Raw genomic sequence first — 26223 nt, forward strand, 5'->3', positions numbered from 1 at the left:
GGGATGTTCTTGCATCGGGGTTGGGTAAATCTGCTGGTTTTTTGGTTTATCCTGGGTTTGGGGAATTTTTCCTTCCGAGGGAGATCGTCGGCTTTGAGAATCTAGGAAGAAGTGTTCCTTACGTGCCGACGAGGCGTCGTCCCTGACCTAGTGCACCGATGTCGCGACCGCGGTATCTCGTCGTATCGCGAGCGATACCGTTCGATCCAATTGCCGAACGATGAAACGGAGCTCCGGGAATAAAGATAGCTCGTAATCGGGGGAACTCGAAGCCTCCGAATGATAGGACGTCGAAAGCGACAAAGTGCTCCCGGAGGCGAGCGCGAGCGGTCGTCGCGGTCGCGGATTCGCCCTCGAACCTCCGCCATCTCGCTGAGAATTAGTAAATCCGGACGTCCGGGGACGTGGACGGTTTCAATTTCGCATCGTTCCCCCCGTATCGATCCCTCGGGTCGGACATTTATTTGACAGAAGTGCGGGAGTGCTCTCGTGTCGCCGAATGCCAATCGCTGTCGCAGCGGAAAATGGTAAGTAATCGTTTCTACGGAAAGTGGATAGAATTTGTGAAGGTTAAACGCGTAGTTCGCTGACGGTGTGGACGCTGTAGCGTCTTTTCGCTATCCCTGACCTAGTGCACCATTGCCGCATCCGCGGCCTCGATCGGTACCGCTTGCGGTCCCGTTACACCGCACGCTAAACGATCCCCCGGTGTCGGAAAGGCTAAATAAACAACGAAGATGAAACGTCACTCAATGGGGGAACTTTTCAAACTTTTCAAGGAGTCCCAGGGAGAGACCGCGTTAACTTTTACTCGTTGACGCGTTACGTAACGAAAGCGGAGGCGCGGTTTTTCTGCCCCTTGGCTCGGCCGCCATTTTTAGTTGCACGCGGTGCACAACGGGCCGTTCTTCTCCAACCTCGTCGTTAGTGGAGGTAAATACTGGTGGATGAGACAAGCTCGTCGGAGATTACTCGGCGATCGGTGGATAAGCTTGCTCGTCGTAAGACCGCTGGCCCAATATGGCTGACGTCAGGCGACGACGCGTGCGAGAAAGTCGTTAGTCAGCCTCGCTTGCACGCTAATCATCGCGGTCCGCTTATCGCGTGTCATCGAGTGCGTGCATAACGAGCCTGCAAAAATAATTAACACCAGACGCCTGGGCACGCGAACCTGATAAGGTGAAAAACCAAGACGAGAAGACGCTAGGAAAGCGGCCGACTCGCGCCGTATGGCGGCCATCTTGGTTCCGGCCGCCGGGAATTTTCGAGAATCTCTCGCTTCCACCGATGAAGACATTAAAGAGATAAAGAGGACACGGTTTCAAAATTCGTCCGCCTCGAAGACGAGCGGAGGTATTTTTGGAGACGGGTATCAACGACCGAGCTCGCTCGAAAATGCGAAGAAAGCGTAGGGGGAAACTAAGGGGAGTCGTAATAGCGGCCATTTTGACCGACGGTGGGAGAAACAAAGGAGGATAAAAATGTACGCGTACAACGTGTGATTCGCGGCTCGTTCCCCTGAACTCCATCCGCGGAGTCTCGAAAGGCCGAAGAGGCACCTCTCGAGGTCGTTTAAGCCGAGCGTTAGGAATTCTCATTTCGCCATGACCGTGAGAACTCCAAGAGTGCACGTGCATGCGTCCTCTAGAGGCGCCTCGGATGTACCGCGTGCGGACCTCGCTTAAGCCGCAAGACGATTTAATTTTCAATAGGAGATACCTCCACGGCCGTTCCTTTTTTTCCCTGACTTCTTAACGAGGCATTTCCGAGGAATGGTGAATTTTAATTTAATCAATTTTCGGGCCCTCCCCCTTGTTTACTCGGCTGGCCGTGGATCGAGCTGCAAGGCTCGGCATGACTTTATGAGTTGCGGCTCCATAAATTCGCATCTCAAGTCCTGAGTAATGATACGCACATTCGTCCTCATCGGCGTGCATGACTCCAGTAATTTCGAAAACTACAGTCTTTACCCGCGGAGCCCGACGTCGGCCGCGTTCGCGTGCATTCGACTCCCTCGTTAAAGAGTATCCCTCAACGAGAGTTACTTGCCCAACGCCGTAATGCAGTGCTCTAAGTAACGTCACTGGCATTCCTCGTGACCGTTTGCCCTTACGTCAATGCCCCGGGATAAAATTCGCAGGTTATTGTCGTGTCAATGCCTTCTACGGACTCCTCGACCGGGCGGGTACCTTGCGCCGCCATCTTGGACGGTACCAGATTCCACAAGGACCCCGTGAACAATTTAAAACCCCTCACTAAATTATATTTCCCGCACTCGCAGCGATCCTTGCCCGGAATTTATCCGGAACACCGTTCGAATTCCCAGATAATTTACTGAACATCCCTACGCCATTAATTTCGGCATTCCTGAGTCAGCATGGACTCTCGACTCCTCCGTCAAAAAAGGATATTCTTCTAGTTGAGGAGCGAGTAGTTATTCCCCGCAATGGGAGATTACGAGAACCCTAGAATTTCCAAGATCTGATCACACGTTCAGCGCAATGTTCGGCACGTTCGATCCTTGCCCGGAATTAATTCGGAACACCGCTCGAATTCCCGGAGAATTTCCGGAACATCAATTTCGGCATTCCCGAGTTAGCATGGACTCTCGACTCCTCCGTCAAAAAAGGATATTCCTCGAGTCGAGGAGCGAGTAGTTATTCCCCGCAATGGGGCATTACGAGAACCCTAGAATTTCCCAGATCTGATTACACGTTCGCCGCAATGTTCGGCACAACGTTCTCGATGGTATCGGGGCCCATAAAAGCGAACCGTTTACCTCGGTGTTCCTCATCGGTTTAATCACTTGTTTCAGTCTAGGCATGCAGAATACGGATACCGGGTATTTTGAATGATTCCAGGCATCCGAGGAAAATATAAATCCCGATGGATTTTCCAGAACCTCCGCGCCACGTTGTTCCTGTCCTTGCTCCAATCGACACGACACGCGTTTCTCCCCGTTACCTGCAACGTGGGCTCCCCCATTAAACCTACAGGTATCCTCGTGGAAATTCCCGGGTCGCAGCGACACAGTAGCGCGGTAATGCAGCTACAAGTACTCGTAGCTGCACTTCCTACATCTGTTTATCCCCACGTGAAAGCATGGTGCCCCTGACAGGGCGGGCTCCCACAAAGCGAGCCGTCCATGGAATAGTTGACACTTTAATTGCACTCATGGCGTCGACTTGGGAGACCCCTCGACTTCCGAAGTACTTACCGCTTAATTACCCTCGGGAGTGCATCGTAACGAGGCGATCCATCGGGCCGATTTTCCCGCCATCTTGGACCCAGGACCCCTTCCTCCCCTATGACGTTTTAGTTGCTTAATAAATTATTTAGCCGGGAGCTACCGCATCCGCGCGTTGCCTCGCGCGGAGGCTCAGCCCGCTGCAGGTGCAGCTGCATTCGCCCCGGTGGAGGCCGCACGGCCCTGTCGGTGGCACTTTCTTTTTCATTAAAGCCCCAAAAGATCTATCATTCCCGACGAGGTGTAATTCCCCCTTACGCGAAAGTACAAGGCGCACCTTGCACGCGCACAAACGGTGGCGTTAGAGTCGGGCTTAATTTACAATGCGGCTTAAGCGCCTGCGCTCAGATTGCATCTTTCTCCGCACACGGAGAGGCCGAATGGTTGTCTAGGTCGTGTACCGCGGGTTTAATCGACGGCAGTTATCAACAATCGGAGATTAAGCGAGATTGATGCGTTGTTTCGCGGGAGTAATTACCCCCGGCCTGGGCAATGAAAGGTGTACCTATAGGTACCCGTATAAATGCATTACTTGCGGCCCGATCGCGCCGGAAAATAAGCGATCTCGATGCCGGGAATTTGTACGCATGTAAATCCAGTTAACGTCGGGCTGATAAGGAGAAAACCTCCCGTCGAGTTAATTTAGCCGTATCGATTGTAAATTTAAACGTCGAATTAGATACTTTCCCACGGCTGGCCGGGACATTTATTATTATCCGCAGGTGGATTTTTTCGTTTCCACGTTACCTGGACCGAAACTCGATGTTCACCCGACTGTGCGCGGGGACTCAAAAAGTGTGATATAATATACTATATAACTTTCAGCGCAGTTGCATTAAATTTTGTTGCGGACACTTTAACGGTGCAAGCGAGGCAGTTGTCTTGCGCCGCTTGGACCATTTCTCATAGCGCATGTGTGCTTGACCAGTAATTACCCGTGCAGTAACAGTTACAACCTGCTGACATAATAATATTAGTTATTCCACTTGGCGACCAAGTCGACCTTGAAGGTGTTCCGTGGAAAATTTCTGAAAGGTGAGAACGTCACCGCGACGGACAGGGGGTCTAAAGAAGGACAGGGGAAGGAACGATTAAAAATAATATCACCCGACTTGTAGGACGTAGGTATATTTTATTCTTTTTTCTTCGTATCGAAAAGTAAGCCTCGAGATTTTTTGGCCAATATTTCACAAGGATGCGCCTCGAGAGATGCGCCTGGAATATACCGGCGAAACGTTCCCGAAAACTGCGGCGAAACCACTTATGAGGTACCCTGAACGTCCCATAAAACGACACTTTACAGCTGACAGTTGTCACACATCGCGGGCTCGATTCGCCTTAATGACAGTCGAGTAATAACAATATTCCAACCACGTCCGCTCTGCCAACTCTCAATAATGGGCGAGTAAATTCGAGAGAGAATTGCGGTGGATTTTTCGATGCAAATTCGGAGGGCGAATGCATAAGACAGAGACGGTATAACGGCCGCGCGATGAATCGAGCGACGATCTTCGTCCCTGGGAGGGAAAAAACGATCCCGGAACAGGAAAAAATTCCAAATAACCTTCGTAAACATTTGAGATGAAATAAAGTGCGTTTCAAGATGCGGCGGTCAACGTGGAGTACTTATATCAACTTGAGGTTCCGAAAATTTCCCGGGATTTCCTCGGATTTTCGGAGGTTAGGGTTCTCGCCAGTTATCCCACAGTAATTTCGAAAATTTCAAATAACTTCTATAAACATTCGAGATGAAATAAAGTGCGTTTCAAGATGCGGCGGTCAACGTGAAGTACTTATATCAACTTGAAGTCCTGAAAATTTGCCACGATTTCCTCGGATTTTCGGAGGTTAGGGTTCTCGCCAGTTATTCCACGGTAATTTCGAAAATTCCAAATAACCTCCATAAACATTCGAATTGAAATAAAGTGCGTTTCAAGTTGCGGCGGTTATAGTGAAGTACTTATATCAACTTGAAGTCCCGAAAATTTCGCGGGATTTCCTCGGATTTTCGGAGGTTAGGGTTCTCGCCGGTTTTCCCGCGCTTATTTCGAAAAGGACCGTCGGTCTTTCGACCGGCAGGAGTTCGAAGGGCGTCGACCAGAACGCCGAGCCCGGCCGCCAGCTTTACGAGCGCTCCGCCCGGGCGGAGTGGGGCCGGACGGGCGTAACTGCCTCGGCCGCGATAAACTTTTAACGCCCGCATGTCCAATAAGCGTAACGCTTTCGGAGGTTCACGCGGGGCGGCGCCGCGCCGCCATGATGCCTCCGCTCTCGAGGGGACGCCGCTGATTGGCGCGCGCGGCATCATGGCTGCCGTCCGCCGTCGTTCCCCCTCCGCCGACCCCCCACTACCCGCCGACCTTCGACTCCCCTCCAGCGCCGAGACGGACTCTGGTGGCGCTCCCGCGCGTCAGGTGGCATTTCGCCTGCACCCAGGTGTCGGACGGGTCGCGATCCTGCGCGATTTTCACCGTCCCTTCGTCAGGATGCTCCTGGTCTCCCTTGAACTCCCTGCTAAAAGAAACGAGAGGAACGAGAGATAGAAATGGAAAATAATCGTAACGCAATGTGTACAGTCTTTGTTGGAACTAAGAAAAATGTTTGTGACAAATTTCCTAGGTCGCTATAATCAGGTGTTGGATTCCTTTTTGTTAATAGGGTAGTTTTGCCTATTTTGACCTACTTGGTGGCTGAGGAACGTTTTTGGATATTTCACTTTTATTATTTCTGATTGCGTATTATAGTGGTGCTGAGAAGGATGTGTGTGGAGTTTCCGGAGGGTCGGCGGCGGTAAGAAGGGCGAGAGGGAGGGCGCGCGGATCATCCCTCGTCGGTAAGGCGAGCGAGTCCTGCTTTACCGACCGTGTGGCTACCCGAGAGGAGCGACGCCAGCGCGCCCCGCGGCGGGGGCCGGACTCGCCGCCTCCCTTATCGCGCACCGCCCGTCGTTTCGGTACAATCGCTTCCTCTTTCCCCATGTCCTTGGCGAGTCGCCCTTTGCGCGCATGATTCGGTCCTCCCCGGGGACGGGGTAACCTGCAATAAATAGTACAACGTCGCGCACCTGTAAACCCTCGGTTGGTTACGAATCCATTAAAGGGAGCGCGATAGAACCTCCGCCATCGACTCTCCGCGGGATGTCGAAGAGTTTTGGAGAACGGAATTTAAATAACCTGAAGATTTTAATTAACCGAAGGCTCTGAATACCGACGTTTCGCGAATTATGCGGCGACTTGCATCGGGAGAAGTTTTATCGGTAATAATGGAGCACCCGGGAACTTGTTAATGTAATATAGCCTGCGGTTAATTTTAATCTAAGGTCTGGATTAAATAAACCCGTAAATTGTCGTTGCATCTCCTACGATGCACTTCGTAAACCCTGGTATATCCCGCTTGCCCTTTAATTCCTGCACCGAGGGTATATTGCACTTCCCCCCTTCGACGTTTCTGCCGGTAATTGAATTTGAATATTCGGGGCTTGCCAAGTGTATTTTACTCCACGGGCCGTATCTACTCCGAGGTTACCCCGAGACGTCGAACTTTTTCCACGTCAGGTGTAATTTTATGCGCGGGACCGGTTCGCTGCATACGTTGCACTTGCGGCGGGTCGCAGTATTTCATGATTGTGACGGTGCACGCGCAATAGACCGAGACGCGCACCGAGTGCAGCTACGTGCATTGAGTGCACCGACGTGCACCGGGTGCAAGTCAGGCTCGACCAGTCGTAGGTGCACACGTGGGTGCGACCGTTCCTGCCCGGGCACATGCGTGCATTTCCCGCGGAAGACTGCAACGACATTCTTGCATCGATACGTAGCATAACTCAAAATCCCCTGCACCCATACCTCCACTAATTGACACGTGTAACGCACGCCGTTAACGTCCGAGAACGAAATTCTGCATACACCATATTTAATGTTTTTTTTTTTCAATTTTACCTGAATTCATTTGCCCGGCATTTTTTAGCGACATACGCGTTTGCGTAACGCCAATCAGGACGGACATTAAAAACATTCTATCTTGCATCGAGTTCTACCTCCGAAAAATAGAGACATAGTATATGACATGTATCATAAGTTTCTCAACGGTACATGCTTACTTGACGTCCAATAGACGTCATTAATAATATCCGGGGAACGCCTCGTGCGTGTTGGATTGGTTTGCATATAAAGTGTTAAAAGGTTGCAACTAACCCCGGGGTGTCGCAATATGCAACGTAGACTGGAGAACGCGCGTTCGATGGCTCGGAAGCCCCATGGGATTTCAAGGACCTTTACCGCAGTTACTGGTGACGAGTAATTTCACATGCCCCGCCGAGGTCCCGGGATTAATTTCCCCGAAGGGACGAGCAATGAGGGCCACCTTCCTCGGGCCGAAATCGCGTCTTCGCGTTCCTCCTCGATTCCGCGCCAACGGGACGAAACCGAAGAGCGGCCACAAAGAAGCGTGGATAAGCGAAACCGGGATAAACGAAACGAAACGAAAGCCCTCGGGTAGGAGGGGTGCCCTACTTCGTTACGCTCTTGCTCAGGATACCTCTTGGTAGGGGGCGAGAGAGAGGGCAAAGGTGCAGGGCGAGAAGGAGGGGGGGAAAAGGGGCTCCGCGGAAAACTCAATTTCGCTAAAATGCGCCTTTTACGAAGGGCCACTAGGAGGCGTCGTTGCAGCGCCCTGCGACCTGCGCGCCGCGCCCGGCCGGTTGCACAACTTCCGTGGATCAGCCCCCGGAGACGCGAGTTACCTATACCCATCGCCCGGAAGACGGCCCGGGGGTGGCAGGGGGTTATACCCGGGTTTCGTCGAGGAGCTATAACCGGAGATACGGCGGAGCACATAGGATGCAAACCCATAAACCCCCACCTCGGGCCCTGCGCCCTACGTCGGGCACCGTGGCCTCCTCGGGCCGGTTAGGACGGTCCGACGAAGACGCGAGTGACCTTACCCTGGGGTTCATTTCGCCGATTGCGATGATTCCGAGAGGGTCGCTCTTGGATTGCTCACTTCGCCCCGAGGAACGAGGTCGGGTCAGCGAGCCGAGTCCTGAAAGGGAACGGATTTTTTACTATATTTTATTTCCTCTCGTTTCATTTCGATTCCTCTCGAGGACGCCTATTTATAATTCCGTTCCAGGGTGGCGATTAATCAGGGAGAGAGAGCGCCTGGAGAAATCACTACTTATGCCCGTTTATTTATCGCCGAGTAATGTCGAGGTTTCGTTTTTTCTTTTCGCGCGCGCCCGAATTCGCCGCGCTTTCGAGCCGGCTGGAAAATCCTCGACTCGGTGGGGATTTCGAGAGGCCCCAGGGAAATAGTCGTACGTTTCATCCGTCTTGTCGTCGGGCGATGATAAACTCGACGATTAACTGGGAGCCCCCGTCCCGCGCGGCCGGGGTCGCCGTATAAAACACCCATGCGCGGGGCTGAGGAAAAATGACAAAAGTATTTAATCCGACTTGTCATCCGCCGGTAATAAAACCCATGGGTACGTCTCCACCCTCGTGTCCGGGGTCGCCACCTAAAGTGACCATAAACCGTATTGAGAAGGAGTTACGCAAACCTCCCCCCGCCTCCGCGAGTCGACGCTCAAAATCCAACGAGGGGACTTAACGTTAATTCGATACAAATTAATATTCCGAATTTGAGAAATCTTCCTCTAAATTAAAATCTTATCTATCTACCTATGGCAGCCGCAAGCGGCGGACGTCGCGATCAGTCGACGGAACTTATCGTTAAGAAACTCGGTAGAGTTTCGCGCCATAATACGTATATAAACGCAGACAATAAGTTCAACTGTATTTTCCAAATTTACCGCACCTGCACGCGACACCAGAAGACATCTATATAATATTCCTTTATTTTCCATATTTGATAAAGATTATCGATAAGGTCGCTGCGGTGTTTTGCCTCGACTGAGGTAACATCGTGTTGTCGCATCGTCCGCATGTATTTACGTGCGATATTACGGCTAGGAGACGTCAATGTAATATTCATTTATTTTGAAAAATTGAAAAGCGTTATCGATAAGGTCGCTGCGGCGTTTTATCCCCGTCTCGGTGTTCGGGAAGCTCGAATGGGGAGCCATCTCCCGGTCGTCGAGTAAAAGATACATAAGCCGAGTTAACACCGAGTTGCCGCATCGTCCGCACGTAGGTACATACGTGCGACACCGCGGCTAGGACGCGGACTGGATCCGCGTCAGCAGTTCCAGCCGCGCCGCGAGCCCGGCGCGGTCTATCCGCGTGGTGGCCGCATGCGGCGGACGCGGATGCGCACGCGTGCCGCACGCGAGTGTCGCATTTCGAGGCCAGTCGAGATCTCTGGCAGGTTGGTACGTACTACCTGGTGCCCAAGCGGTGGCCGCATGCGTTCCGCTTCCTCCGCTTGCGAGCCACCCCCACCGCGGGTCCCCCACCCAGAGAAGGGGACACTTTTTCCCGGGGGGGTAAATGTCAGCGGCTAACTTCTCTCATTAAGTATGCATAGAAAACTCGGAATTCTACGAGCATACGTGGAGGCCGACTCGCGGATTGCTGGAAGGAGAAAAAGAAAAAACGACGTTAAAGAGAAGAAGAAAAAAAAAATGTAGGGAATCGATTAGACCCGCGGAAAGGAGGAAGCGGCTAGTTTTTGTTAAATAGGATGATCAGATCCCGCGATTTTAGCGACGGAATCGGGGACCGGTGGATTTAATTTTCTTTTACTGCTCCTCCCTCTCCATGTTTCCGTCAATCCTTCCTTTTCTTTACTCCACTTGGGGGAGGATAAAAAGGACCTTCGTTTTACGGGGAGGCGTACAATGTTTAAGGCCCCCTTTTAATTATGCCTCCCCCGGCGTGGAATTAGTCGAAGTAGATTTTACGAATACGTCGAAGGACCCTTTCTTGTCTCCTTCCCCGGACACCAGCAATGGCGGCGGCAGCTGCGGAAGCTCTGCTTCGCGCTCCGTCCGCAGATGGCGCCGCGCTTCGGTCGCTGCTCGTTAGCCGCTAGCACCTTCGTCGTCATCTTCGATATATCGAGCCTTGCTCGCATTTCGGCGCTATCTTTTGTCTAAGTGCGACAGTCTCGTAATTTTACCCCGGCGTCTAATGACGGCGCTCGATATCGGTCCAGGAGATAACGCGGGCGGATGCTGCGCCGCTCGTAAGCCGAGGTGTATATGCACGCTGCACATTATCAGGTCCTTCGCGAGGACGCGAACGAGCGGGATACCTGCAACTTGGCCAAGGACCGAGTCGATATAATCCCGACGGAATTCCATAATACTTATTTCTCGTCACTTGATACAATTTCTTCATATTAATTTCAGAGAGGTTTCGTCGCGTCGTCACGTGGGTACTTTTCCCCTGCGCTGCGAAAAACTCGACGCAGCCTCACCGGTAGCGCGATCCCGGGTATAAATTGCGGTATCGCGCCTCGCGCGCGTGATTTATTATTACGGTTAATTACGAAAAGCCGGCTCGGGCCTTGATTTACTGCGATTGGATAATTAAAAGAGCCCCGCGCGGGATTTACGCGCGACGGTCTACGCGCGCGGCGCGGAGACGCACTCGCGATGCGTTCGTTGACATTGTCTTTTGATCTCCTGACGATCGAGCCGTGCGTGATCGGTCACAAGGACGATCCCGAGGTTCTCGGAACAATTCCTACGTACAAAGGAAGTCGCTCATCATTCCTCGGGACTCGATGAATCTCCCGGAAAGTAATTTTCATAAAATTTGCAAGGCTCCCCCCCGCGCCGCGCGCACGTCCACTTTCCTAACGGCGTAAGAATTTCATATTCCCGCCTGTGTTTCAATATTTATTTTTTAGGCCGCTGGGATATTAAGACGATGCACGTAGGTAGATGAAAAAATTACCGGGGATGGAATTAACCACTTGTATAAATATTTGCTACCGCCTATTCCTCGTTAGTCCTACGTCCAATGAAGACTGATGGCTCGCGTCCGGTGCTGCCCGGTTCAAAGGGTTGCTACGGTTTCAAGTAGAGCCAATGCTAAGGCAATTGATTCGTTTATGGCCCCTCTAGAGAATGTATACAATGTTGCTTGCTAAAAGACACCTTCTTGATTGCGTTAGATGGTCCTCGTTAAGAAAAGAATGCGATCGCGTACGTCTGCCCCGCGATTTCGGGCCCATTCTTAAATGGGCGTCCCGCGAAATTGACGATTATGGTTGTATCAATGTTGCCCGAGAATAGACGCCGACTTTTTCTGACATCAATGGCCGGCCCGAGGTCGGCTTAAAAAAACCAACTTATATAATTCTAATTTATGTCTCCCTTGGCAATAAACTGGCGTCGATATTCATTAACGTATAGATTTTTTCATCGGCCCAGGAGCGGCCATTAATAAACGGTCAAAATGTTTCGCTGATGCTGGAAACGCGTCCGGCGGGAGATCCTATTTACAGCTGGCAGATATTTAATATTAATTGCCTCGTCGGTCAGGAAACCCGCGGCGCGGTTAATTCCGAAATACGAAAAAAGAAAACCGCGCCTGACATTGTTCGATATAAAGTGAAATCATTTTTTACGAGTGCTGGGAATTCTTTTGTTTTTTTTTTTCGTAGAAAAAGGGAAGCAATCAGTTGGCGAATGTCGCCGTAGGAAAGAATCCCTGCATTTCGCGTTGGGCTTGGATTTCCACGGTCTCGCTTCCATGGTTTTTCCTCCATTTTGGACAAAATGGGGCCAACCCTGGTTCCGGGGCGACGAGATGGCCAGGGTTCCCAGGAACCAAGGGCCAAAAGACGTCACCGCTCGAGTTTTATGGCGAACGCGCGACTCTGCTCGCTCCGCGAAATTTACTCCCACGAACGCAGTTGGACCGCGTTGTAACCAGCCAGGTCTCTGGGTCTCCATTCCATGTATATGTACACGGGGATGCATCTAAACTAAACCACGGACCAGGGAGGAATACGAGCTCCAGGCCCTGGGGACATCGCAGCTTTCATGCTCGACTTCCCGGAGAAGGAGCTACGAGGAAAAGGAACCACCCTCGTCGTTTCGATAGACCCTCTTATTATTCCGAGTCCTCGCGTTTCCTCATTTACCAGGGTCTCCTTCCAGCACGAAGTCCAAAAATACAAGAAATTAATCGGCAGAAAAATTATCTGAAAAATTTACAACAGCCACCTCTATTATTCCCAGATTTACGAATTTTTTCCCCGAGGGAATTTTTTGATACCACCCGAAAGTCAATTCCCTCGGTGGGGAATTTTCCTCTTATATGCGGCGATTCATTTTCTACCCGGAGATATAAACTTTCAAGTCGCGTCGTCAGTAAATACGAATCCCGAAGGACGTCGCAGCTTTCACGCTCGACTACCCCGAGACGGAGCCAGGAAGAAAAGGAACGATCGGTGCCATTCTCCGGGATCCTCTTTCCTTTTCCGAGTTTTCCGTATTTTTCCCTCCCTTTTCCCGAATTGGCCCCGGCGTGCCTGGGATCCAATCTACGATAATACTCACCGGTCGGCCCTTCGATCGGCTCCATCAGGGCGGCCCACCCCTTTATTTATAGGGCTGATTCCGAGCGACGCCCACCCCCCGTTTTTCTGGAGATCGGGTAAACTTTCCATTTTCCCTCCCCTTCCCTCGCCCCGAAAGCACCGACCCACCCCTTCCTGTCGTATCATCTCGTTTGCAGGGGAAGCGCGCGCACCCCTTTGGCATTTCGTTAACCCTGTATGCACCGAAGATTACTCAATCTGCAGGCACTTCCAGCTCCTGCGGATCGGCAGTAAATGAAAATCCATAGAATATTCGGCATTAATTCCTGGAACCCGAGTAAATTTTAATTAACCATCCCCTGCGTTAACGAGACTCGGTCGGAATTACGGCGACATTTGGTAAGGTTTCCAGTCCAGGCTTAGATTTCTTTTCCAGTAAGGAAATGGTCCACGAGTTGCAGACTTGGAACGGGAAGGGGCCCTTTTATAAAAGGTCCAGCAAAAACCGCTGACCCCTTTTTTGCTTCCCGTCCCTGGAGGAGGTTTAAGAAGGCGAGAGGGAATTCGCCGGAGCTTTTCTTTTTTCTCGGGGGAAAAGAAAAAAAAAACATTACGGGACCGAAGGGTCAGCAGGCCCGGGGATGGTAACGGAAGTTTCGGAATACCTTTGACTAAATTAGCGTACCCGTTTGAAGTTCTCCGGGGTTTCGGGGAATGCCAAAAGGGTTGCTCGGCCAGGTCTGTTATACAACGGGCGGAAGAATGCAAAAAAAAATATCGAATAGCCACTTTGTCGACTTAACCTTGTCAAACGCAATGGTGGACATTTCATTTACGTTACGATTTGGGGGAGGAGGATTTTCGTCGACTGCAGAAAAGGTTTAAATTAGATTATAGGTAATGTGCGAGAGGAGGTATTTCTTTTCCTGGGAGCTCATCCGAAACGTGGCCCTGGAGTGCATATTTAAATAAACTGTTTTCGTGCGAAATAAAACTTGTCTCTCCCGGTAAGTAGATAGGAGCACTTATATCCCCGAGGGGTCTCTTCCTCGGATCGTTCCTAGGCGGCTACTCGTCTCTTATTTTTCCCTGCCAGTCGACGGACTTTCAGGAAATTGAATTGCCGAGGGCCGGACGACGACGGCGAAGCTTATTCCTCCTTTATAACCTATGCGGGGGTACTTCGCATTAATTTCGCCAAGTCGCCGGCGATTTATCTAACTTTCGTAAATCGGATTCCTAACCTGCCAGGAGGAGGACGAAGGAATTGCCAGGGGATTAATCCTCGGCCTGGGCCGCCCTTCAATTTTTCGGAAATTTAATTTTTTCGGGATTTCCGAGCTCGTTCCCTCGCAGAATTCCTGGGATTTTCCCTCCCTCGAGAAGGAGGACAAAAACGGAAATAAAATAATGGGGAACGATCGACGCGCCCGGCATTCCGGAATTATCCCCGGCGAGTTAGATTCCGTAAAAAGATAATTAACCAGCCGATGCGAGGAATCGATTACACTTCGGCTCGATCTCTGATTGGGTCCACCTCCCACTCCGTGAATTTAGGCTGTGACGTTAGCTTTGGCAATTCCGGCTCGCCCGTTTGGTCCGCGCGCCAATTTCCACGATTAGACCGGCGCGGTTACGTCTCCGGTTTTTTTTTTTCCACATTTCTCCCCCTCACCCTGCGTTCACCATAAATTGGGAGGAGCCCATTACGTTATCTGCGCGATTCCGTAAACTCGGCGCATCGGCTGATGCACCGGAGATTCCACGGGAGGCCAACGCCTAGTACCCCACCCAGCTCCTGGAACTGGACGGTACCACCTTCGATTTTCTCACTTTTCGGACGCTCCTCGATCTTCGATATTTATTCAGATATTCCGATTGCGGAGGTCGAGGCGGATTTTAAGGCGGGACAATGTTCTCGGGCGAGATCTCCGGTGATTCGGTCGTGAGTTCGCGCTCGAATGTCCCCTCTCGCCAGGAAAGGCCACGGGGTGTTGCACAAAGGAGATAAGAATGTAGCAGTCGGTGCAGCCGGAGAGGAAAGTATTACTTAGTAACCAATTGGAGCGTAAATCAGAGGTATCGGATCGGCGTGGTCCGCGGTCGGCCTGTAAAGTTAGTTCTCAATTAATGGCGGATCCTCCGCAGGTCCCTTCTTATTCGCCGGTGATGGAACCTTCGGAACCATAAAGAGGTATATTTACGTCCTATCGTCCCGGCCGCGTCCTTACCGCGCGATCTTACCGCGTTCTTCGGCGCGATCCTACGCACGACCTCCTCCTGAGAGCGTTCTCCGAAAGGCCAAGGAAAAATCGACGCAAAGAGGTAACGTCTGTATACGCGAGGATTATCCTTGAAAATGCGTCCCTCACGGCCACTCGGGACGACCTGACCTCTCCCACCTTTCCGATAAACCCAGGACGATTAATCCCGTCGATTAATGGCGATCGACTCGAGTTTTCATATCGAAGTCGGATTCCAAAATCGTAAAGCGGGTTCTTTATATGCGACGCGCTCCTTTCGAGTCCGCCATTTTGGTCCAGGGAAAAAGTGTCTTTCTCGCGACTCGGAGGAATACCGATAACGACCTTCGGAAATATTACTTTGATATTTAATCGACCCTCTTGGACGTTCGAATTGAATTTCCGGAGGAGCGTCCTGGTGGGTTTGCGAGGAGTCCTCGATATTTCGGGCTTTTAATTTAAAACTTTCGAAGACGCCGGCCATTCGCGTGGGAGTATGTCTTCGGGGATGAAAAGTGGGAAGTTAGAAACGTCCTTCGCGCATTGCTCATGAACCAAAGAAAGCCAATCCGCGACGGCGATAAAGCGTAGACGTCCCGGCGATTAACTCGATCGAGGATGGCGATCGACCCGAGTTTCCGTACCGGAGCCAAAGTTGAAGCCCGGAATCATAAAGAGGATTCTTTACTGCGGACCACCGACTTCAATGATCCTCCGAATAGACGGGCGAATCCGTGACCGGCCGCCATCTTGGCTCCGCCGGGGCTAATGTCTGCAACATTTTGCGCTTCCGCGGAGCGAAAATAAACGCGTGAAATTGCCGGATGGTAATAATCGCCGATAATAAATTGTTATCGCGAGTATAATACGCCCCACGAGCGGAGAAACAAGCGGAGACGCCTTCGAACCCGGGGTGAATAACCACTCGAAGAATGTCGACCGTCAGATAGTGCATTTTTACGTGACTCTGAGATATGGGTTTCAAGGAGGCAAACAGTCGGAGTTCGTTCGCGATAGAGTCAGAAAATTGAAAAAAGGCCGGCCGATCGTATCTCCACAATTTATACGTCGCATGAATAAGGCACGCCGGGCAACTCCCCGATTTCGTGACCGGCGGCCATATTGGCCCTTTGTACGATAAACGCACTTCGCTTCCGCACGGAAGCACCACGCACGGGGGCGATAAAATAATGCCGAGTTATAAGAGGGTCGCGACAATTCGGGGGCGAAAATTACAAGGTTGATATGGCCGCATTGTTGGTACCGCGAACACGGGGCCGAACCGACGCGTTCCGCGAACGCCGCCATTGCGGTGACTCAACCGCGTGCAAGGTCCCCTCGCGCTGCACTCCAATTCTTTTCTTTCCCTTTTTTTTTCGGCATCGATTTCGCTAATTCCACCTTTCGCGGAATATGTCCTAACGCGGCAGGTGTCTATATTTAACTCCAGTAATTAAGCTCAGTCCTCTTAACGATTTTTTTGTGGAATATCGTCTCCACCCATGAGACGCTCGACAACGAGCAGTCCGGTTCACGCGAAATTATGGTCCCCGCCATTTCGCCACATTTATCGTCCCCATCGGGGGTGCAGTTCTTCCGCTCGAGTCTTCTCCTCGAAGGGCGCGACTTTCCAGGGGGAATCGGGCAAAGAAACGGCCTAGGTCGCGTATAAACTGTGCTTAGGTTAGCCGCGACATCGCGCTCGGAGGTATGTCGCAAATTCCCGGGGTATATCGAGCGTGCGACGCGCGACGATTCCGCATACATAGTTGCGCCGGGGCGAGGGCGTCGGCGTAAACGGCGAAGGGCCGTCGACGACGTCGGAATCTCATTAGACAGAAAGGAGGAGGAGAGCGATCTCGAGGGGAGATGAAAACTTGGGAAAATGTAAAAATTTGAACCGGCAGGGGGAGAGTCGAGAGCCCCCGGGGGGGCGGTGGGAGGTTCCCGGCGTCGTTACCGGGACGCTTGGCGTCGCTCGCTGGAAGTCGCGTTATCTTCCACCGAGGGATGAAAACGACGTCTCCTCGGGCCGAATCGCTTATCCAGGGCTGCCGAAACCAGGCCCCTCTTCTTCTTGCCCCTCTCTGGCTCTTTCTCTTTGGCGAAAGAATTTTTTTTACGAGCCCCGAGAGTCGCGGCGACCACGCACAGCGGCCTCCTCGTATCTCCCGATTCCGAATGCGAGGGGGGAAACTGGTTTTTCGACTTTGTTAAATTAACAAATTTGACGCGGGGAGCCCTCGCGAGATCGTTCTCCGGAGGGCGTCGCGGCGAGATACGCGGGGAAGCGCCCATTTGTCCGGCTTTTTAGCCTCCGAGATAGGCTCACTCAGTTTCCGAGATCTCGGAAAGGATACCCGAGTATGACTTTTCCGCAAGGGCCGAAAGTTTCGGAAGTCCCGCGAAAGATTATCTCGGAAGTGTCGCCATTCTTTCCTTCCATCCCCTCGAGTAAGGCTAGACTGCACCTCGACGTCTAAATCCCAGATGAGCGAGATACCGTTTATAGTGTCTTCCTAAAGACACTCTCCTCCACCCACCATGACACGTACGTCCATTCGTCGACGCCCGACCGATCTCAGCGACCTCGTGTGCCGCCGCATTAGCCAAAACTACGGCGCATTTAGAAACATCCCAACCCCATAAACGTTTAGCGTGTAATCCCTTCTTAAGCTCCGTCTACATTAAACCTGTACTCGGGCCTCTGGGAGGAGCGCCCTATCAGCGGGGCGTATCACCAATAAGGTAGCCGGTTTAAAATCCGAAGAAGCAAAAGAAATGGGAGCAATTAATTTTTTAACTCCTGGGTACCTCGAGCTGCACCTGGGGCTCCTTCGACGTGCTCGGGAATTCAGCCATTTCGCGTGTACGTCCCTATACTCTTTCCTTCGCCTTATACTCTTGCCCTTAGCACCTGATACGTACAGGGGCGCACCGAGGCGACCGTGTAATACATTTAACCTTACCCGATGATACGAGACGTTTTTACGGAAAGTCGTTGGCATAGGAATAGCTCTCGTTGCCCCGGTGCAGCGGGCGAGGCCGCCGGAAACGCGCAGTTCGTGGATGAGCCGGTAGCTGCGCGGCTGCGCTCGTCCTCAGGGTTTGTCCGGATGGCCAGGGTAGCTACCCGGGCAGCTACCGCGCCGTCGCGGGCTTTTACAACCCCGTCGAACTGCCAAAACTGTTACAACGTCGCGACGCTCCCGCTACAACGTCGTCCGAATTCGGGCGCCCTCCTCCTTCCCGGGAAAATGGCGCCTTCCGAGGGAAACGACGCGGACGATGCATTCTGACTTGTCGACGCGACTCTCCCCTGGATATCGCCCTGCTCGTCGCTTTATAAGGGAAGGGTGGGTAGTTCCACTTTGTGGAGTAGTTTGACGGTTGGCTCCTCGAGATACCGGAGTTTCCGGGATGTAATTAACGTCCCCGCGGTAAAGTGGCTCGGATTTTCGGAAATCTTCCACGGAAAAGAAACGTACGAATTATTTGCATGGAAAAGGGTCCCACGAAAAGTCGTTGGTACGCGGGTAAATTAGTGATTTGGGATGGAGAGAAAATCTTGCGAGGATGAGGTGGAAAATAACGTAATATGGTTTAGGGTGGAGTCGAGGTAGGTCATGTCTTAAGATGGCTGCCAGGGATGCACGGGACTCGTTACGACTCCTCCAGAAGGGAACGGCGTCAGACGTCGATAGGCAATTAGGATAGAGTAAATATATGCACTCTAAGCAAACTTTATGGGGGGTTTAAGTAGGCACTGAATGGTGCTAAGTGACCGTGGTTAGCGCCGAGCGACGCCGCTCGGAGAGTCTATATGCAGTCTCGAATGCCGAATTTCGTTTACGTCCCGACGTTAAGTCATTGATTTACTTAAACGCTGCCCTGGTTTGGCTGTCAAGGCTGGTTCGACTAGCAAACCAGCTTCGGACAAGTACTTTGACACCGTTTCGTGCGAATGCGCACGGCCGATCGCGCCGTAAGCGGAACATCGGTGCGTCTCGGTAATGAGGGAAAAAGTGAGGTTATGCACCTAGCTCAAGGCCGGCGAGGCTGATCGCGCTCGTTTAATTGGCGCAATTTACGGGCTCGGGATGTATCTCTTTATCGGAGTCCACGGCAAAAAAAGGGTTACACTGGTTACAAGGTGTACCGACGAGGACGGGGACGCGCAATTGTAATAACAATGGTTATTTATCGGCTCGCGAAGTAGACTTCTTGGGTCGTTTGCATTTTAACCGGCTTGCCTTGCCGCTCGTTCCGAAGCTCAAGGAACTGAATGAACGTTGCTATCGGTGTATCGATAAATTATAACCACGTGCCGATAGTCTCCGCGGATAGTAATCGGTTTAACATGTGCAAATGTGGGAACGGGACGGATCGCTCTTGGCTTGGATTTTTCCCCCGACGTTTTGTCCGACCGACCGTCTTAATCGCGGATCAGAGCTTTTAGCGCTTTTCAAAGGAAAGGCGAATTCGCTTCCAGAAATGAAAGCCGGATCGCGGGGATTTATAAGTTCCATCCCAGCTTACGAGAGCACTTGGGATAAGGATTACACAAATTACATCCCCCGTGACGCGGTTAAGCACTGCAGTTATAATAAGAACCGCAATTTATTGAACCAACCACCGCCGACATTTCTCCGCATCTATCCTCCGCGGTTTAATTGCCGGTATCGCTGGGTATCCTAAACGTAATAACATACAAGGAGCCCTATAAACCGAAGAGGCCTTGCTTTAATAAATTACAATCGCAAATTGATAATTTCTATCGGTAAAATACGCGCCGCGACAAGAGCAAGCCCTAGATTTACGTCCGCCCTCTTGCTGCACCGCTTCATTTGCAAGAACAGAATTGAGACATCCTCTAAATTGAATCCCTCGTTAATAAAACCGCAGGTTAATGGTACGATTCCAGCTCGCCTCTTACTTCTCCCGTGTCGATACAAGTTGTCGGCAGATGTAACAATCCGGGAACAATCCTTGTTCTACAAGTCCTAGCAGAACGGCGCCCTTAGCTGAACCGCATTTCAAGCTCCAGGACGCGGCAAGTCGTCGGAAACTGCGGACTCGGTAACTTCGGCGATCGCCCGAAGTTCACGCATAACGGGCGGTTGTAATATCGGGGCAAGAAGCGAGGAAAGTCGAGGAAGATCCCGGAAAATCGAGGCCGTCTCCACGCTCGGCTGGCGGCCGTCGGCGGCCATCTTGCCCGCGAAGACTCGACGCTGCGCGCGTCGCCGTCCCGGTCGATAAATGGACGTCCCCCCGAGGCCCTTCGGGTTTTCGGTTCCCACACGAGTCCCAGGGTAGCCCAGGGTGTTCCAGTTTATCCCGGCACTCTTTTCGATGCCACTCGACGCCGAGCCACTTTGGCGTCGCTATCGTGGGCGTCGAAGGATGCCCGATGTCGCGACGCCTCGAGCGTCGGACGGGAAAAGACCGCCTCTTCGACTCGCCGAGGGAAGTCCTCGATTTTGCCCTAAGGACGATTCTTTATTTACGACAAATGGAGCCGATGGCGCGTCGATAGAAAATCTGGGAGGTGGAGGAGAAAGAAAGAGACGAGGGAGGTGAAATTTCGACCCGAGGCACGGTGTCGTCGACCTTCCCCGAGTTTATGAATTTATGTTTCTTTTTATAAGAGCATTTTTTAGCGATTCCGTCTCTCGCACTTTCCTCGTAGGGTTGCGAGAAGGATTCCCGAGGGACCGCGTCGTTGCCCCGTCGACGCGAGCACTTTCTTCAGGAATTAAAAGCGTCCCTGGGAGTACTCGCAAATCCCGAAAACACTTTGCAGTTTATATCCGGCCACGGCGGGTGGAAATTCGAGCCTGTGTGAGTTTCGATAGCGCGAGGGGGGAAGAGCGGAGCTTTTAATTCGGGAAACTCGGGCTCCCGGGCGAACGTCGAAATAAGACGAAAAGGTCGAAATTAAGAAGGCCAGCAAGGGAGGGACCGAGTAAAAGCTCCGTCCTGGAGTTTCTACTTTGTCACGTAGCTAGGAGATATACCTTTCGAGCTAATTTTAGGTTTTATACTTTTTTACGGAGCGCCCGTAATAACCGCCCTGGCTAGAATTATCCGGGATGGAAAAGCTGCAGCTAAGGGATTTTAAGTCGGACGCGAATGGGACACGTCCAGGTCGGAATAGAATCTAAGGTGGCGAACCAATAAGCCGTGGATGGGCGGCCCTAGACTTTTATCGATAACATGGAGTGGAATACGAAGAAAGGGCTCCCCTAGGAGACCCCGGTTATCTCCCGGAGAAAATTCCGGACCAAATTCCGACTTCGTCACCGAGTGCATCGTGCGCGTCCACCCACTCCCAAGTTATACCATCTATCTATCCCATTTCCTCACAACCAAGTCTCACAACCAACTCAAATCTCATTAACAAATCCCTAGAAAATTGAATGATTTCTCAGAATCTCCTATTATTTAATAAAGCGTCTTTGTAATACGCGGTTTCTCAGACGCGGGTCGAAGAATCGCGGAAATTGGGGCGTAAAAAAATTTCAAAAGCCGGGTAAATGCGACCCCGAAAGTTCAAAACCATTCCGCCCTTATTCCGCGGTAACAAACCCAGTCGGCCCTCTCTCTCTTTCCGCTATATATCCTTCTCCTCCCCGCAGGCTGGCGTTTCATTTTCCGGCGAAAAGTCGCATACGACCCTGCGGATTCGCCCTTTTGCGATCTCGCTGGCGGAAAGTTTTCGCGGAGGTAAGCCCTACTCGGAGCGATGAGCTCGTTGCCTCGGGCCGAATCGCTTCGCCGGCGAACGCCATTGATGCAAATGAAGATATTACACCGGCACCACCCTTTTGCGAGGCCCGCGCGTATCTTCCTTTGCCTTTCCTTTCCGCCCGACCGTTAACGTCACGCGTAGGTACTCCATCCGCTGCGCGCCGCGATGCATCGCGATGCACCGCGATGCACCGCGTCGATTCGATGATAACGCGTTGCACCACTTGGATTCGACGATAACTCGATGCACCGCGTCGATTCGACAATAACGCGATGCACCTCATGGATTCCATGTTAACTCGATGCACCGCATCGATTCGATGATAACGCGATGCACCGCGTTGATTTGATAATAACCCGATGCACCGTACTCATCGATAAAATTGCTATAAAAAAAAAAGACCGAATTATACCGCCGCGATGACATGACAAAGGACGACGATAATAGCGCTAATAGAGGTTTAAAACATATCAGGATTTTTATTAATCTTAGGGAATAATTCCAGAGGAAAGTGCATTCTTCCCTGGGGTATCGCGGAGAAGCACGTGGTTTACGACGTTTCGGTCGCACGGCGGTGATTCCCGATAGGCGATATCGAGTTTATCGTTAAAAGTGTCGGGTAAAATTTACACCCCATCGTTTGGCAATCGAGTCAATTAATTTTCGAGCGACGCTTTAGATATTAATCGGGGCGCGCGTCAGAGCGTTACATATTCCCGATAATGAGCGGCTACTTTTCCTCGGGGAAAGTCGTCACGTGCGAAAGACACGTGGTCGGGTGTAGTCGCGGTTGCATCTTGGCTTGGATATTATTAATTGGGTTTAAGGGGGTATTCCCGGCGGTCCCGCGGGGCGATTTGGTTGAAATCCAACGATCCGAGGCCGGCGACAATATTGCCAAGTGCGCGGCTCCCTCGGGAAGGAGCGAACGGCCTGAATTTTCATAATTCCCCCATAGAACGAGTCGCGATGCCGGACGGACAGGGGGCCGGGGAGCGGTAATCGCAGGGTATCGTCCAAACCGTATAACCACCGTCTTGCCGCTTGCGGAGCTTTCAGACGAGCGGAAATTACGGGCCGCGTTCCAGGATTCGGAGGAAGACGCGATACGAGGCGGCCTCCGCGGCCTGAGAAATTCCCCCGCGGAATCGGCCAGGTTCGCCATTTTTGCAGCGACCCTCTCTTGCTAATTTAGGAAACGTTGCATATCCACGGAATGAATGCCAAAGATAAACGCTTTAAAATATGGGTAATTATAATATCAGCATTTTTCAGTACCTGATTAAGTACCTCCGGATTGTCGAATCCCACCGAGGGATTTTTAGAAATTATGAACTTTCACAGGAAAAATATTCCGTTGCATAGGTGATTACTATACGAGCAATTTTCCGTACCTGGGTAGGTAGTTCCGGATTAAGCGCGGATAAAAAAGAGTCATGAGCGGATTTCAGGCGAAAGTATGTCCGCGGAATTTCCACGGCGGGCGATCCGCTTAATCGAGCCCCTCTTTGTTCCCTGTACCTTCTCCCGGTGGAACCGTTCCGTAATTGCGTCCGCGTCCGAGCGTTCCACCGCTCGCGGCCCAATCCGGCCGACGCAAGCGTAAGCCGCGATTTATAGAGCCGGACCGATGGTTCCGAACGATGGTCGATTCAAATCCGGAAATTCACTGCGATTACGCACCACTGCGCGAGTAACGTTCCTCCCGAATTCGGCATCGACGAAGGGGCGAATTTACCGTCCCCCGGAAACGACCACGCGTGCTCCTTTCCGCGCAGCGGGGCCGCATCGGACCCGCAGCTTCTACGTCGCCCTCGCCGAGTTTGGATTCAAACTCTCCGTGACAATTTTCACTACGACCGGAATTTCGGCCAACTCGCGACTGCCCGAAAGCTCGGAGGGAAATGAGCCTCCAAGGCCGCCTCCTCGGACCCATTGCGGATAAACGGGACCCATCTCGAAGGATCCCAACCCTTTTTTGTGCGGACCCCATAGACCCCCGAAGAGACCGCACCTTCGCGCTCCTCCATTTTTTCCCATTCTAAGGGAAATCGGGGAACGAAAACAGGAAACCAGAAAAAGAACCAAGCTTGAAACCAGGAAAAAAACCGAGCTTGAAATCGGGGCCTTGGAGGATTTTCCACGGTTTTCCCGAGATTTACGGCCCAGGACCCGTGAGGCATTTTTCGGCCCGGCATCTGCGGAGGATGCGACTCGCGATCCGATCGGTAGTCGCGTAATGCTCTTCTTTCGCACCGCGGACATCCTCGGTGCAGCCTAAGTGCACGGCAAGCCTATAATTCGTACCGAACGATCGATATAAATATCTGCGGCTCGAACTGCTCGTTATTGTCCCGAAGCCGGCTGCGCCGGTGGTACAAGGCGGGATGTTTGGAGTTTAGGGCATAATCGCTGCCTCGTAAAAGTGTATGATGCGTTTTTAAAGGGTGCTTCCGTTAAGCGATAAACGGGAGTCAACGACTCGGCTCGCCGTTGCGAACTCCCGGATCTCGGGAAGAGAGAGAGAGAGAGGACCTCGTCCCGGTGTCACCTCGACGTCCTTTTAAATATTCCCGACCGATCGCCTCCGTTTCACCCTAGAAACATAAAATAGTATAAAGTTCACCCTCGGTTGCCTCCACAACAGACTGACATACTTCGGCGTCGCGACAGAAGATGCGCTCCAATATGCCGTCGCGCCTCGAAACAGAAATTTCTCGATAATTCCACCGATAAAAAATGCCCCCGTTGCCCTATTATTTTCTCCACTCGCGAGGAGCCGAGATCGATTATGTGGACCTCGTCGGTGTTCGTGGGGATTTCGAGGGGTCCTTCAGGAGTAGCCGAAAGGGGACGGGCGTTCGGTCCCGCAATGGCCGCTTCGCATTCCGCGACTTCGAGTACGTATTCCTCTCGCGACGGAACGCGATGGGAATTCTCAGGCATGACAGGGGATAGGTACATCGAGTTACGGTTTACGAGAGATCCACGAGGGGCGGTAATCCCGGGTCGGAGCTGTCCAACTCTTAGCTGACTGCAAGACCTCTCGCATTTGCAATGCTAACCCGACCTCGGTCGGAGTGTCGAGTGTCGAACTCCGGTGATTTATTCCCTGGGTGGTGTACCCAGGCCGGGAAGTTCGCCTCGTTCTCTCGGCCTGCCCCATTTTTTTGGCCGAAGCCGCCATCCCGAGAGCGGCCATGAGTGGACGGACCCCAAGGGTCGGTCGAGGATTTCGAAACGAGACGGAGGGCGTTCTGGACGGGGCAAAAAAATGGTGTCGGGTCAAACGAATCGGAGAAAATACGAGAGCCGGCCCCGACCCAAGCCCAGGTTTGTGACCGGCCAGGGAGGGGCGGCGGTGTCTTTCCCGGCATAGAATTCCAAGCTGGCCGGTCCTGCTACTTATGAAGTCTTGGAAGACGTTGCGCAAGGATCCGCTGGTAATTAAGGAGAGATCGGGAGAAACCGAAAGGATATGTAGACGATCCGATAGGGACTTTAGATGGGTTCATTAGGAGCACCAAAATGGCGGCCGTCGAAGACGAAGCTCGGGGACCTCGGAAGGTCGGATGGGCACTTCGGAGGAGGATATACGGAGTGCTTACAACGTTGCAATAGCGATTGGCACTGTATGCAAATTTCGGCCGTGGGTGCGGGACGCACCGTGGAAACTCGCGGCCCTCGGAGATATGGCGTCTCCTTTCTGGATCCTTGCGAGGAGGAACGGGTAAAAAGTTTAGAAGGTCGAGCTTCTCGAACGGGGGCATAAGAATCCTCGCAATGTTTCCGCCGCGTATGCAAATTTCAGCCGTGGGTGCAGAGTGCAAAGTTTCCACCACTCAGGGCGGCCGGGACGGCTCTTTCGCACCACCCCCCCGAATTCCCGGCATCCTGGCCGCCCACCGTTTCCAAGGCGCATTTTAGGCTTTGTCGCCGCGGTAAAATATGCAGGTACGTGTCACCGTTTCGACGCTAAATCCAATATTTAGTCCGCGGTCCGGCCGCGGCCTCGCCACGTGCGGACCAAGTGCCGCCCGGGACCAGGGACTGCTCAAATTTATTATTTACCGACAGCCCCTTGCAAGGGAATTTTCAAAGTTGCAAGTTTTCCCCTCGTCCCACGCTCGAGAGACCAGAGAGTGGAAGCTGTCCCATAAACACTCCCATGGGGACACTTAACGCGTGGGCTTATTAACGAGCCCAATAACGAGTGCTCGGCGGAGGGAATTTCTCAAATGTGTCAGAATTCGACCCACGGCCGAGAAACATTGTAATGCCGTTCTCCACTTCCCAGAGACCATTCGTAATATCCACCAGGACTTAAGGAACGGTAAAAATCCTTTCCTAATTTTCTTTAACCTGATCCCTGGTAGGAGGGATGCATTTAATCCCGCGCGGAAATTCCCGTCTAAACGTTACGTCAACGTCACCCTGAGAAAATGAATTTCATCGAACCAGAGGACTATTTTGTACATTCAAAGGTGAATTAGTTCACTCAAAACCGAATAAATTGGATGCAACGT

General features: G+C 52.0%; 1 protein-coding gene across 1 annotated transcript in view; it reads left to right on the forward strand.

Moving 5' to 3' along the window:
- Positions 1-452: 452 nt before the first annotated feature.
- Positions 453-26223, forward strand: part of LOC105697507 — a 198259-nt gene continuing 172488 nt past the window's right edge. The window contains exon 1 of the mRNA XM_012420866.1: positions 453-527. Coding sequence (XP_012276289.1) covers positions 500-527 — 28 coding nt within the window. The 5' untranslated portion in view covers positions 453-499. The remainder of the gene's footprint in view (positions 528-26223) is intronic.

This window comes from Orussus abietinus, unplaced genomic scaffold (assembly GCF_000612105.2).
Source record: "Orussus abietinus isolate OABI.00-Male unplaced genomic scaffold, Oabi_2.0 scaffold25, whole genome shotgun sequence".
Classification (NCBI taxonomy): Eukaryota; Metazoa; Arthropoda; class Insecta; order Hymenoptera; family Orussidae; genus Orussus; species Orussus abietinus.